Below are 14,711 nucleotides of genomic sequence, written 5' to 3' on the forward strand. Positions count from 1 at the left end.
GATGCAGGGAGTTAAAGAATATACGAGACTTACAAAGTTATGCATTGAAAACCTACGCCAACCCCTCCCCGTTGACAGCACTGAGACACAGACTGAAATTTTAGAAAACAAAAACTTCAATTTTTCAAGACAAGAAGATTGAGAGGAGTTACAGACTTCAAACGAAGTGCAGCCGGTGGGAGAGGCTGCACGGGACATGAGTTACAATAATAGAACTGTATCGGATAGAGACTCCCAGGACCTGTGTCTCCCAGTGAGAGAGGGAGAGCAGGTTCCTGGAAAAAATGATCAAGCTGTGCCAAAGACCGAAGAGGAGGCCTGGGTTCGAACCTCCTTAGTGAGAGAGGGGAGGCAAGAACCAGGTGAAGAACATGTTAACTGGGAGGCTAAGAAAAAGGAACAACTGGACTGGGGATGGCAGAGGGGTTGGTGGAGCAAAGAAGCTGGGCTGAAGTGGGTGAGAGATGGAGTGGGCTGAGACGAATTGTAAACAAAGGGACGGATTAAATGGTTTGGATTTGGACTGAATACACGAGCTGATTGGGATATCCAGGGGAAAGTCATCCGGTGGAGGAGGGGGGACACTAGGTTTTTATAATCATAATTGGAGGGAAAGAATATTTGTTTTGATAAGTTAGAATAATTTTAGTGAAAATTAAGAGGCTAAAGGGTGTAATTAGAGGCTTAATTAAATCGGTTATGTGGTTTAAAGATTGGTATATGTTAGAATGTTAAATTGTATAAGTTAGAATATTTTTTTGGCGAATAATTGGAGAGATCTGAATTTAATTAGAAAATTGCTAAATAGGGGTTATAATTAGGCTCGGGAAGGGAGGAGCGGGGAAGTCAATGTTATGATATTGTTATGAATAATAGATTGGCATTTTTTTTTTTTGCTTTTTGCCTGTCTTTTTTTTCCTTTTATTTTTCCTTTTTTCTTTTTTCTGTCTTTTTTGGACTTTTTTCTTTTCTTGATGATTGGTTATATGATTATATGGAAATAATGATATGAATGAAAATTTTAAGTTGAAAATGACAATAAATATATTTTTTTTAAAAAAAGGAAAACCGACAGGCAATAGAATGGAATACGCTGGCAGAAGGCATGGATGTTTGTTTGTTTGTTTTTTTAAAAATACTTTCTTTATTGATTAAAAATTACATATTTATACGCACATTTTACAGAAAGGAAAAAAATAGTATTTCCAATTCTACTAATGTACAGAAATACCATAATTAAAGAAAAGATAAAAAGAAAACAAAAACAAAAGAAAACAAAGAAAATTAAACAATATTTATATACACATTAATAACACTCTTTGACATATTCCTTCCAATCGTTCTCATTATACTATTTGGTATATCCTTTCCCCCCGCAGATTTATACTGCACCATATCATTTCCTTCCAACTTGTATGCATTCCTTCTTAACCAATATCGCTCAATTTCTGCCAATATGGAATTATTTGTACAACAAAGTTTTAAATAATCTTTTTTTAAAAAAAAAAATCCATTCTTTAGATATTTTTTGCTTTGATATTCCCCTTACTGATCCCGTAGAAGGCATGGATGTTTGATGGAATGCTAATCACCAGCATTTCACCTTGCAGTATGCTTTGTGGCAGGTCTCGCTTGTTCTCTTTCTAAACTTTGAAAAGGCAAATCTGCCTTGGGCATCTTTCCCTGACCAAAATGGCTGCTGTATAACCGTCTGCTTCGCTCTCCTTGGGCCTTCTTTCTGCTACCGTGATTCAAAATAATAGTTCTCTTTCCTTGTCCCCTCTTCCTTGTAGCAAGGGTTTAAAGGCTTCCAAATTGCCCCTGCCCAGCATAACAACCAAGTGAAATTTGTTTACAACGATAAGGAGTTCGAACTTACACATGGCTCAGTGGTGATTGCGGCCATTACTAGCTGCACCAACACAAGTAATCCTTCGGTTATGCTGGGAGCAGGTAAGTGTGTCTCGTCCTTTTGTGCGCCATTAAATTACACATGCATTTCTGTGCTTTCCAAGAGGGAAGGGACCCTCAAAGCCCTCTTACATAAGCTGGCATAACTGATTAGCAGCGCTGTCTTGTCTCTGTTTTCATTTAGGCCTCTGGAGCTAGAGGGAGGGTAGTGGTGGAATTCGTAAATTATTTGGCTACCTTGGTGTTAAATAGCAATTGTGTCCAAGCAGATAGGGACAGCTACACTTCCATTGTGTGCAAGCCTTTTTTTCTTTGTCTCCTGTTGAGAGAGTGAGGGTATAACAGCACCCTACAAAATAGCTCAGTCGGTAGAGCATAAGACTCTTAACCTCAAGGCCGTGGGTTCAAGCCACACATTGGGCAAAAAACAACAACTCTGCATTGTAGGGGGTTGGACTAGATGACCCTCGTGGTCCCTTCCAGCACTACAATTCTATGATTCTATGAAACTAGGTATAGGAAAGTGCAATTATAAAAGCAAGCTTAAATATGGTTGAAGTCTAGTGTGATTACTCTGGGGGAGCTTGTTCCCAGAGTTTACTATAATACCTTAGGCCAGGCATGACCAAACCTGGCCCTCCAGATGTTTTGGGACTACAACTCCCATCATCCCTAGCTAACAGGACCAGTGGTCAGGGATGATGGGAATTGTAGTCCCAAAACATCTGGAGGGCCAAGTTTGGCCATGCCTGCCTTAAGCAGATGCAAATCTTTACCAAGGCCTTTGACATGTGAGATGTCTGTTTTCAGAGCCCACCTTATTCCTGCAAGTGTAAATGTTCTGAATTCCGAATTTCAAGTTGTTACAACCTGCCCTGTGGCCTGGGCTGGGCTGGTAGCAAATTTAATCAACGTCACCCTCTTCTAGTGATAGCTTTAAATAATATACTTTAGTTTAAATGCAGCACTGAGCCCAGACATGCTTGTGCCTATATGATTTTGTAAGATGACATACAGTCAAACTTTGCTTTTCGAACAGCTTAGTTCTCGAATGTTTTGGCTCCTGAACGGCGCAAACCCGGAAGTGACAGTTCTGGTTTGTGAACCATTTTCGGGAGCCAATCAGAAGCCGACAGGGCCTCTGATTGGCTGCAGGAGCTTCCTGCAGCCAATCAGAAGCCGGACTTTGGTTTCTGAACGTTTTGGAAGTAGAATGGACTTCTGGAACGGATTCCGTTTGACTTCCAAGGTACTACTATATTACAAAGATGGTATGAAGTGTATAAATAAATGTCCACTGCTCCCATCGTTCCTGGCCATTGGCCACGCAAGCTAGCGCTGATGGGAGTTGGAGCCCATCGGTGTCTAGAGGGTATTCCCCATATTCCCCATCCCATAATACTCGGCTGGAACAAATTGTCTGAGGCATCCATTGACTTTGGATATTTTTTCAGGATTGCTTGCAAAGAAAGCTGTAGAAGCCGGACTGACCGTGAAGCCATACATTAAAACTAGCCTGTCTCCAGGAAGTGGGGTTGTGACCTACTATCTGAGAGAGAGTGGAGTCTTGCCATACCTTGTTCAACTAGGGTAAGAGGTTAGGTTATATTCACTTTTTTGCTGGAGAGCTCAGTCAAGACTGTCGTAATTAATGTTTGATACTTGCTCCTTGGGTGAAAAAGCATGTGTTAAGTATTCGTTTTAATTTATGGCTTACAACTAGAAAAAACAAAACAAAATCACAGCTAAAAACACCGGGCTAAGAAAAGCAAAGCAGCTTGGAATACATGGGGGAACCACATGTTGTTGTTGGACTCCAAATCCCATCAGCCCCAGCCAGAATTGGACAGTGGTCACGGATGATGGGAGTTGTAGTTCAATAACCTGGAAAAGCCACAGGTCCTCCTTTCCTGCTTATAAAGGTTGTCGGAATGTTCAAGGGTCATTCAGTTGCCAACATTCAGGTTGCAGTCTGCACGCAAGTTGAAAGTACAGCGGTACCTCGGTTTAAGAACAGTCTGGTTTAAGAACGATTCGGTTTACAAACTCTGCAAAACCGGAAATAGTGTCCCAGTTTGAGAACTTTACCTCTGTCTAAGAATGGAATCTGAACGGTGGAAGGGCACCGGCGGCGGGAGGCCTCATTAGGGAAAGCGTGTCACGGTTTAAAAACGGTTTCGGTTTAAGGACGGACTTCCGGAACGGATTAAATTTGTCAACCGAGGTACCACTGTAATATTATTATTATTATTAATTATTAAATTCATATACTTCTCTTCATCTGAAGCTCACAGGGTGGTTTACAATATAAAAACACAAAAACATAACAACAAACAACAAACAATACCCCCCACAGAAAAGGCTTGTTTTGCCACCCTCCGGGCCTTTTGCAGAAGAGGCACATGAGGAAGGGCTTCAGAAGATGAATGCAGGGTCTGGGTCAGTTCCTATGGGTAGAGGCGGTCCTTGAATTATTGCAGTCCTGGGCAAGTTAAGGCTTTAAAGGTCAAAACCACCACTTTGAATCGGGCCCAGAAACTAATTAGCCAGTGCAGTCGGGCCAGGAGTGGAGTCGTGTGCACAAACTGTCTTGCCCCGGTGAGCAATCTGGCCGCCGAATTCTGCACCAGCTGAAGATTTGTTACTGTTTTGGTTCCTTAGTAATTAATTTTGAAAAGGGAAGAAAGACAAGGCCGCTCATTTTCCAATATATATACCATCTTCACCGCAGTTGAGATGTATTCATAATTAAGCCCTACCGTATAAAAATGGCAGGTGAAGTGTCTCATGATTAATACTCATTAAACAAACAAACAACACAAAACCCTCCTTTCCTGTGGTTCTTTCCTGAGAGAAGAGCAGGCTAGAAAAGTCCTTGAACGTTTGACTCCCACCTGTAATGTGAAGGGGGTCCAGGCGAGAATATTTTGTTTTTCCATTCATGCAAACTAGGCCTGAGATGGACACATAGAGTGGTTATGATTTTTCCAGCAGAAACATTGACCACAGAGGGTGGAATTCAACATTTCACTATTGCAGGTTTATAGTTAAAACAGTATGGGTTTTTTAAATTGCAGGTTTATAGTTAAAACAGTATGGTTTATAGTTAATATGCAAATGTGTATATATTCATCAAAGAGAGAATCTGTTTCATGCTGTCTGCAGGTTTGATGTGGTAGGTTATGGATGTATGACATGCATAGGCAACAGCGGGCCTCTGCCAGAACCAGTTGTCGAAGCCATTACTCAGGTAAGTCAAGTCTCGTGCCCCATGTTCTGCTGTTAGAGATGTCAAATACAGACTTCCATTTTGGTTACAAATGGCTAAAGATAAAGGGACCTCTGACCGTTTAGTCCAGTTGCAGACAACTCTGGGGTTGCAGCGCTCATCTTGCGTTATTGGCCGAGGGAGCCGGCGTACAGCTTCTGGGTCATGTGGCCAGCATGACTTAGCCGCTTCTGGCAAAACCAAAGCAGCTCACGGAAATGCCGTTTACCTTCCCACCGGAGCAGTACCTATTTATCTACTTGCACTTTGACGTGCTTTCAAACTGCTAGGTTGGCAGGAACTGGGACTGAGCAACGGGAGCTCACCCTGTTGCAGGGATTCGAACCGCCAACCTTCTGATCGGCAAGCCCTAGGCTCTGTGGTTTGGACCACAGCACCACAAGTGTGCATGCACACGAAAGCTCATACCAATGACAAACTTAGTTGGTCTCTAAGGTGCTGCTGGAAGGAATTTTTTTTTATTTTGTTTCGACAAGCAAACAAATTTTTGTTGTTGTTGCTATTGTTATTTTTGTTGTCCGGTCTTTTCACCCTAATAAATATTAATTGACACATGTCCAGGTTTTGTGACTGTAGGATTTAGGCACAAGTGAAATAGCAGTGGAACTTGTATTTTTATTTTTATTTTTTAGTGTATTGTTGGTGGCTTCCAGCAAACAGAATAGAAGGCTTTTGCAGTGGACATTGTGTGTGTTCTCAGAAAGCGTCTGTTTTACTACATTTTACATTTATCCGACTTTGTTCAGTAGACCAATTAGTTTAGGGATTTTTCAATCTCACTCTGATGGAAGTTGAGTGTTTGTGACCCCGATACTCAGCTTCAGATCCAGAGCGCATGAAAGCCCTTGTCGGGCATTTATTGGAAGTGTGAGCACAGCTCAGTGATATGCTCTCTCTCTCTCTCCATTCCCAGGTCTTCTAGATGTGAGAATGGAGAAGCTGTTGCATTTGTAAATGTATGTGTTATCCTGTACCCTTCTTCCCCCCTGCACAGGGAGACCTTGTAGCTGTGGGCGTCCTCTCTGGAAACAGAAACTTTGAGGGCCGTGTCCACCCCAATACTCGTGCCAATTACCTGGCCTCCCCGCCATTGGTAATAGCATATGCCATTGCGGGGACCATAAGGATTGACTTTGAGAAGGAACCTCTAGGTAAGGGCATCACTTGGGAATAATGAACCCCTTTAATTTTGTGTATCTACCAGCTTTGATTAGTTGCTCAGTGGCTGTGCTATGCAAAGAAATAGCAAAAGGCGAAATCACAAAATAAACAAAAACAGCGCTCAAAACAATTACTTAAAAGAAAGAAAAAACAGGCAGAAAAGTAATATTATCAGAGAGCAAAACCCAGGTACCAAGTGAGCCTTCCCACTGCCGAGGAGACCCTTTCTTCATCACTACCTGTGGTTTCTCAGCTGGTAGGGCACTCTGGGAAAGGTCTCTGTTTATTATCTCAGGGCACATACATACAGGAAGAGATGATATGTCAAGTCCTCTTTCTCCAGTCTGCGAAGCACTTTTTATGTAATTTACTTTAAAGGTCAGGATCCAGAAGAGTGTCTGTCTTTTAATGGGTCTTGTTTACCTTCCATATGCCAAATCCATATCAAGGTTCCGTGAAATGTAGGTGTTTATGGAAGTGGCTGTGTGCAGTGTACACACAGCATTTTTTGAATGCTTTCTCCCTAGTTTATAGCCTGCATTCTTTACTTTCTTACAGGTGTAAACGCACAAGGGAAGAAGATCTTTTTAAGAGACATTTGGCCCATGAGGGATGAGATCCAAGCTGTTGAGCGCCAGTATGTCATTCCAGGGATGTTTAAAGAGGTCTACCAGAAAATTGAGGTAACATGTGGTGTTAATACATAGAGCATTTGCATTATTTACGGCTTTCGATCTCTGCAGATGTTCTAAATACGTTATAAATACATGCTTTGCCTAAATGTTTTGTATAGATGTTTAATGTAATCCCCATTTTTAGTTGGCACTCTGTAGGAAGATTGGTTCCTCGGGTTAATGTCTGGATCCTACCCTGCCCATTACTACAATAAAGTGTTGTTAACAAATATTATACTGGTGCAGAATGCAATATTGTGTTCTGGCTTCAAATTCCTTTGACTTCCATTAATACTACTAGCTGGCCCTGCCACGCGTTGCTGTGGCTCATCCCTGTTTCCCCCCGCCCCCACCCCAATCCATGACGTATCCCGTCTCCTCCTCCCCCCACCCCTGGCTCATCCCTGTGATTCCCCCCACCCTGTCCCTACCCATGACCTATTCCGTCCCCTCCTCTCCCCCAACACCCACCCAGGCAAGTCCCCACCTCCATTTGGCCTAGTCTGTAAAGGTGAGCTGAGGTGCTGTGGAGAGGGAAGGATTTATAGCTGCAGTACCAGTTTAGCCGCCGCTAGAGGGTGAAGGTTTTCTAGCTGCAGTACCAGTGTAGCCGCCGCTAGAGGGTGCTGTTTTGCAACCTCTTCTGGCTTCTTTTTCCCAGCATGCACTTTTGGGTGAGTTGTGTGTTCTGAAACATGGGGTTTTGGGGTTTTTACTTTGCGCAGGTGTGACATCTGTATACACAAACGGTATATGCTTCCTCTCCCAGTAGCATGGGACGTTGTGTGCAACTTTGAATGCTATCGGTCAAGCGGTTTCGGTGAAAAGTGGAAACATATCCACATGCCCTTTTTACATTTACATATATATATATATAGATAGATAGTATTACAGGGCTTCCTTCTTCCTCCCTATCATTAGCAACCCCAGAATAAATGTTCCCAAATAGTTAAAATGGCAGAATTGTGTAAAAGTGTGTGATTTCTGCAAGCCACAGGAATAAATTGTTCATGCTGAAGAAATTGGATTTTCCAGTTCCTTTTATTTTACTTTATTAGTAGGGAGTATCCCCACCCCTAATTTACTTCAAGGTTGCCTCAAGGAACCCAAACCATGGAGCAACATTGAGCTAATGTTCTCCTGCTGAGTAGGGCAGTTTTTGCCCGTCCTTGCAAACGGTTAACACCATCCTTGCCCTCTGGAAGCCCAATACAGCCAGATGGTGCTTTTTCCTGCTAATTACTTGGGCAAGGGCATCTCTGGGAACGAAACGGCTGGGCTGATTCTGAATAGGAGAAAGGATTTTTGGCTTCTTCAGACAATCTGTTCATTGAGCATTCACTCTGATTTGCTTGCACAAAGCTTATGCAAAGATTAGACTTATGTCCAATCTATATTAAGCATCCATTCTGATTTGCTTACAGGGTAGTTTTACAACAATGAACATTCATCCTGATTTGCTTGAGGGCTGTGTATACATCTTCCTATTAATCATTTCAGGGCCGTCTTAAGCATACCTGGCGCCCTGGCGTGACAGATCCCTCCGGCGTCCCCGCCCCGCCCCATTTCCCAGTGCGGCGGGCGGGCGCAGTGCGGCTGCTGCCTGGAGGGCTTGACCCCTGTTCAACCCAGTCTGGCCGTAGGGCCGCCCCTGGGCCAGAGGGCGCTGCCCACCCCCTGTTGCGATGCTTCTGTGCGTGGTAGAGGCGGCCCCAGGCCCGCGCACCTTCGGAGAGTGGCCGGAAGGCACTGAACAGCTGAGAGGCACGCGGGCCTGGGGCTCAGCAGCGCCCCTGGCGCCCCGCGCCACCGGATCCGGGCCTAGAGACAGCCCTGAATCATTTGTTCATCCCACACTTTTCAATCGATTTCCCCATCACTTTCCTACCTGCAAAAAGGCTGGGAGTGTTTTGCCTTTCATAAAATGGATTTGTTGCACTGGGGCGACAGAGCGCTTTGCACTCTTTCAATTGTGCAAAGCTCAATTTTCAGGATGCGCTCCAGTCCCTCCAGAAAAGAAATAGTGACAGTCTGTTTGTGAATCCAAGGAACTTAGTTTGTACTGTCGCAATTCACATGAAAAAAGAGACAGTTGCTCCTCAGAAGTAGAGCTCATAGCAAAATGGCTTTGGTGATCCTAAGATTCTAGCTCTCTGCTTTATTTGCTGAAGGTTATCAAGCAGATTTCCAGGCAACTCTGTGGTTCAGGTTTTCCCACTTTTTACATACTGGAAGGTATATATTTAAAATGTTGCACCCTATAAAGGTTGTTTTCTATCCTTTTTTCTCTTCTCTCTTCCAGACAGTAAACAAAGCTTGGAATGCATTAGATGTTCCAGCAGACAAGCTATATGCTTGGGACCCCAAATCCACATATATTAAATCACCTCCATTTTTTGAAAATCTGGTAAGTGTGTCTCACTTCCCCTTGTTTATTTGGGTAGATTTTACTGGCCTTTGTTCAGATTGAGAAGGACCTTTTTTTCCCTGTCGGCTAGTTTTAACAATGCTAGAAGGCTTGCAGACTGTCTTTGTCCAAGAATGCTCTGAAATGCACCTTGAAATGAACTTTTAAGTACGAATCTCATGCCTCAAGAGAGCCCTATTCTGAAGTTATGCTCATGCTTAAGAACAGCACGTGAGTCAGGCTGTGTTGACTAGCCCCATTCTGAGGCTGCACACTTCATTTTACTTCTTCCCTGCCCTTCACCATAAGCTCCCAGGGCAGGTTACAACAATATAAAAATGTGGTCTTTCCAGTGAGTGCTGCAACAAAATGTTGTCGCGTGGGGTCCAACTTGCTCTAGATCAGGCATCCCCAAACTTCGGCCCTCCAGATGTTTTGGACTACAATTCCCACCATCCCTGACCACTGGTCCTGTTAGCTAGGGATCATGGGAGTTGTAGGCCAAAACATCTGGAGGGACGCAGTTTGGGGATGCCTGCTCTAGATTCCAGACACTATGTTCTGTTATCAACCCCCAACGGTCAAGTCAGCATTTTCAACATGCTCAGTCCGCACTAATCCACCCATAGCATTTCGCCCTACTCCCCAGAAGGACATGTTTGTTTTTCTGCAAACCTTGAGGTTCCTGCTGATAGCTTCCTGTTGTCTGTGGACAATGCCATAAAGGGTACAAAAACAATGGCACTTGCACCCTAACCACCCAAAACAGAGGCAGTGTATCTGTCCACTTTCTGCACAAAAATATTTCTCAAAAATATCTTGAGCAGGAAAGCGAGCCGTCACACCTAGTTTGGTTTTCCAGATTTCATCAAGACCATCTAGGGGTTTTTTGTAGTTTGGATGAAGGCAGCAGTTGCAAATTTGTACAGCTGACGCTTTAAAAAATCACCCATGTGTTTGCTTGTTTGTTTTTAAATAACTATTTTTGTGTGGTGTTCTCTCAGACTGTGGAGCTCCCGCCACTGAAATCCATAGTTGACGCCTACGTCCTGCTCAATCTTGGTGACTCTGTGACCACGGATCACATCTCTCCTGCTGGGAACATAGCAAGAAACAGCCCAGCTGCTCGTTATTTAACCAGCAGAGGGTGAGTCAAGTATACAAGTTTCTCTCTGTGTGTGTCCTTAGACCAGATGTGGGAAACTACACCATCCATCTGCCCCAGCAAGAATGGCAAATGGGCAAGGATGATAGGAGTTGTATGTCAACATCAGGAGGTCCAAAGGTCCCTCCCACCTGCCTTGTGTTATTATTTCCATAGCTTAGTTGGTAGAGCATGAGCCAGTGTGATGTAGTGGTTAAGAGCGGTAGCCTCGTAATCTGGGGAACTGGGTTCACATCTCCGCTCCTCCACATGCAGTTGCTGGGGGACCTTGGGCTAGTCACACTTATTTGAAGTCTCTCAGCCCCACTTACCTCACAGAGTGTTTGTTGTGGGAGAGGAAGGGAAAGGAGAATGTTAGCCGCTTTGAGACTCCATCGGGGAGTGATAAAGCAGGATATCAAATCCAAACTCCTCCTCCTCCTCCTCCTCCTCCTCCTCCTCCTCTTCTTCTTCTTCTTCTTCTTCTTCTTCTTCTTCTTCTTCTTCTTCTTCTTCTTCTTCTTCTTCTTCTTCTTCTTCTTCTTCTTCTTCTTCTTCTTCTTCTTCTTCTCCTCCTCCTCCTCCTCCTCCTCCTCCTCCTCCCCCTCCGGGTTGTGGGTTCAAGTCCCACTTTGGGCAAAAGATTCCTGCATTGCTGGGGGTTGGACCAGATTAACCCCGGTGGCCTTTACAACTCGACAGTTCTATGATTCCCCCCTCACTTCTCTCCCATTCCGCTTAACTGACTTCTCTGTTCCATAATCACCTGCGGCACTAGAGATTCTTTTTTTTACTTTAGCTGCCATCCTCCCTCCCACTGGCCATCAGCTGATCGGGGTTCAAATCGGGGTTCATTAATCCAGGGGGGCACCCTGATCTACATGTTGGGTTAAACTGTCTGCACAGGCTGCTGGGGGAGGTGTTTCTGAAAGCCAGAAATAAAATAAAAAACAGAGTCACCCTGACCACAAGTTGCAGAAGTGAACATTTCGGGTTCCCTTTAGTTAACTGAGAGAAGCCTTCCAGCTCGTGGAGCTGACGATTGCCTTCTTTTGTCTTGCTAGCCTAACTGCCAGAGAGTTCAACTCGTACGGTTCGCGCCGGGGCAACGACGCCGTAATGGCTAGGGGAACGTTTGCAAACATACGCCTGCTGAACAAATTTCTCGACAAGCAGGCCCCGCAAACTATCCACTTCCCGTCTGATGAAACTGTGAGTATTCTTGTCTGCATCCACCTCGGGGCTGCTTGAAACAGGATGATCCCCTGTTTTAAACACAGGGCTAGGAAGTGCTATTTTTCTAGAAAAAGGGGTGCTGGAACTCACCACGAACTTGCCTTGTTCTCTTAAAATGGCATGGACAGCCACCTGAAAGGTGCCAGAACTAAGTTCCGGCTGAAAAAAAGCCCTGGGGGTAGGCAACTTTTTTATCTCTTGTGGGCCACTTCCCCTGGTTGTGGGGAGAACATGCCAGAAGTAGGTGGAGCCAGATGCAAATATGTTCTGGATTCACCAGTGTGGAGTAAAGACCCCTGTGCTTTAATTTTCACTTTAGCCGCATCACATTAATGTTCCCAATCCTGTATGGGCTAACTCAGAAATAATCCCCACCGGGTTTGATGGAATTACATTCAAATAAGTATACAGAGGTTGGGTTTTTTTGTTTTTGTTTTGGTACTACAGCTGATCAGTATAGCTAATGTTCTGGAAAGCAAGTTTCCTTTCTGGCTTTAGTGTGTTGCTATTCTAAACGCACAATCAAGAGGGTCAAGGAAAGGGAAGGAATATACCGGAACTGATGCGATCAAAGAACTCAGCAGCTTCGAAAGGTGTGGGTGGGTGGGGGCTTCATGGTTGCTCACCTGTGCTTTAAAGCTTCCTCACCTTTAGCCCTCCATGTACAGGAATGGTGCATGGAGGGAGAATCAAAATGTGCCTCCTCTTTGAAGGGAAAGCCTGTGTGTTCAGGGTTCCACACAGCCAGCTAAGCACCTCAAATAACTTTTGCTTTCTTGGCTTTTTTGTGACGCGACTTAGCCCTGCTATTTGTTTTTAACTTAATTCTGCAGTGAGCAGTATTTTTTTTTTTTGCATTATTTTTACCTCCAAATCATTGGGTGATTTATGAGGCTGAGTTTCCTTTCGGCGTGAAAGTGTTGGGCAGTGTTTCATTGCTCTTCCCGTGGACATCAGTTGCCCTGTGTGCTTACAGCTTGACGTGTTTGATGCTTCCGAGAGGTACCAGCAAGCAGGCCTCCCACTTATCGTGCTGGCTGGCAAGGAGTATGGCTCCGGGAGCTCCCGAGACTGGGCTGCGAAAGGGCCTTTTCTGCTGGTGAGTGGCCTGCGTTTGGGCTGGAGAAGGGGGGTGGTCCTGTGTTCAGCTGTCTGCTGCAAGCAGTGCCCCACAGCTAAATATTACACCAAAGCTTGGCCATATCCGATCTCTGCGTTTTGAAAAAACGGCAGCCTTGAAACATTTGCATAACTTAACAGTACCTCGTGGCTATCCGTGGTTCTGAAATGCTTGCTGCCAAAATGAAGATCAGGAACAAAAAGTTTTGTTTGAACTGCAGTATCCAAAGAGAGTTGCAATTCTCCACACATTTACAAACTTTTTGAACTCTGCAAATGCAAGGTTGGATTTAAATTTGATCTTAAATTCGGTGTGTGTCTGTTAAATGAATATACAATGGCAGTTAGTGGCATTTTGGAAACTGGTTTTAAATGCCTGTTGAGAACTTTACCCAAGAGAACTTTGCAATTGGCCACAGGGCACAAGGAGAAGGGGACAACAGAGGACAAGATGGTTGGACAGTGTTCTCGAAGCTACGAACATGAGTCTGACCAAACTGCGGGAGGCAGTGGAAGACAGGAGTGCCTGGTGTGCTATGGTCCATGGGGTCACGAAGAGTCGGACACGACTAAACAACAACAACACAGTGCACAAACTGGAAATAAAAGATATATTTGCAAATGCTTTAGGCAAGGCATGCTTTAGGACACTCCACCTCTGGGTGAAACTCAACAACTTGGGTAGATCACTGCCAGTTTTTTTATATAGTGGGAGTAGAACGCAGTCTCTTGGGAGTTGGACATGCCTGATTTAGGTTAACCAAGCAAGACAAATATGAAAACCCTTATGCCAGTTTCGGGGGGTGGGTGGGTGGTGGCACTGAGCAAGCCTCCTGCCAGCAAAGCACCTTCTGGGTGCAACCAAGCTCTCTTCTTCCCCCAAACATGCAGGAGACCTCAAAATGGGGCGTTCCAAGGACAGGGCTGAATCAGCCTGGGATCTGATGGGATTCAGGGCCAGTCCCCAACTGGTGTCTCAGCCATCAGCGGCCACCATCAGACCCAGTGGCTACATCTGCCAGTCATCTAACACATAGATGGTGGTTACCCATGTGCATTGTCTCTGTGTGTTTTTTTCAGGGCATCAAAGCTGTCCTCGCAGAGAGCTACGAGCGGATCCACCGCAGTAATCTTGTGGGAATGGGAGTGATTCCTCTGCAGTATTTGCCTGGCGAGGATGCGGATAGTCTTGGGCTGACGGGGCGGGAACGCTACACAATCATCATTCCCGAGTCGATAGTGCCCAGAATGAACGTCCAGATCAAAGTAAGAGATTCCATGGGCGACGATGTGGTGTAGGCAATAAGCCCATTGATATCGTGTTGCCTTAAAGCAGGCACCCCCAAACTGCGGCCCTCCAGATGTTTTGGCCTACAACTCCCATGATCCCTAGCTAACAGGACCAGTGGTCAGGGATGATGGGAATTGTAGTCTAAAACATCTGGAGGGCCGAAGTTTGGGGATGCCTGCCTTAAAGTATACCAAGTGGGCTCCCAAGTCCCACAAGTTTGATTGCCACTTCTGCATCACGCATGAACAATGCTGTGTTTATTTGATCAAGGGAAGGTTGGCAGTTCGGATCCGCCTGATGGGGTGAGCTCCCGTAGCTCTGTCCCAGTTCCTGCCAACCTAACAGTTCAAAAACACACCAGTGCAAGTAGATAAATACGTACCGCAGCAGTGAGAACGTAAACAGTATTTCCATGCGCTCTGTTTTTCTTCATGGTGTCCTGTTGTGCCAGAAGCGGTTTAGTCGCGCTGGGCACATGA

The 14,711-nt window shown here is 44.9% G+C and overlaps 1 protein-coding gene across 5 annotated transcripts in view; it reads left to right on the forward strand.

Annotated features, from left to right (window-relative positions):
• Positions 1-14,711, forward strand: part of ACO1 (aconitase 1) — a 60,576-nt gene that overhangs the window by 42,416 nt on the left and 3,449 nt on the right. For 4 of the 5 annotated variants that reach the window (XM_035140443.3, XM_035140441.3, XM_088658590.1 and 1 more), the window contains exons 11-20: positions 1,794-1,953; positions 3,366-3,501; positions 5,077-5,161; positions 6,195-6,351; positions 6,920-7,044; positions 9,338-9,442; positions 10,447-10,589; positions 11,651-11,798; positions 12,799-12,921; positions 14,022-14,207. In XM_035140443.3, the coding sequence (XP_034996334.2) occupies positions 1,794-1,953; positions 3,366-3,501; positions 5,077-5,161; positions 6,195-6,351; positions 6,920-7,044; positions 9,338-9,442; positions 10,447-10,589; positions 11,651-11,798; positions 12,799-12,921; positions 14,022-14,207 (1,368 nt within the window). The remainder of the gene's footprint in view (positions 1-1,793; positions 1,954-3,365; positions 3,502-5,076; positions 5,162-6,194; positions 6,352-6,919; positions 7,045-9,337; positions 9,443-10,446; positions 10,590-11,650; positions 11,799-12,798; positions 12,922-14,021; positions 14,208-14,711) is intronic. The other variant, XM_088658591.1, reaches the window with a different exon arrangement.

This window comes from Zootoca vivipara, chromosome 15 (genome assembly GCF_965207765.1).
Source record: "Zootoca vivipara chromosome 15, rZooViv2.hap1.1, whole genome shotgun sequence".
Taxonomy (NCBI): Eukaryota; Metazoa; Chordata; class Lepidosauria; order Squamata; family Lacertidae; genus Zootoca; species Zootoca vivipara.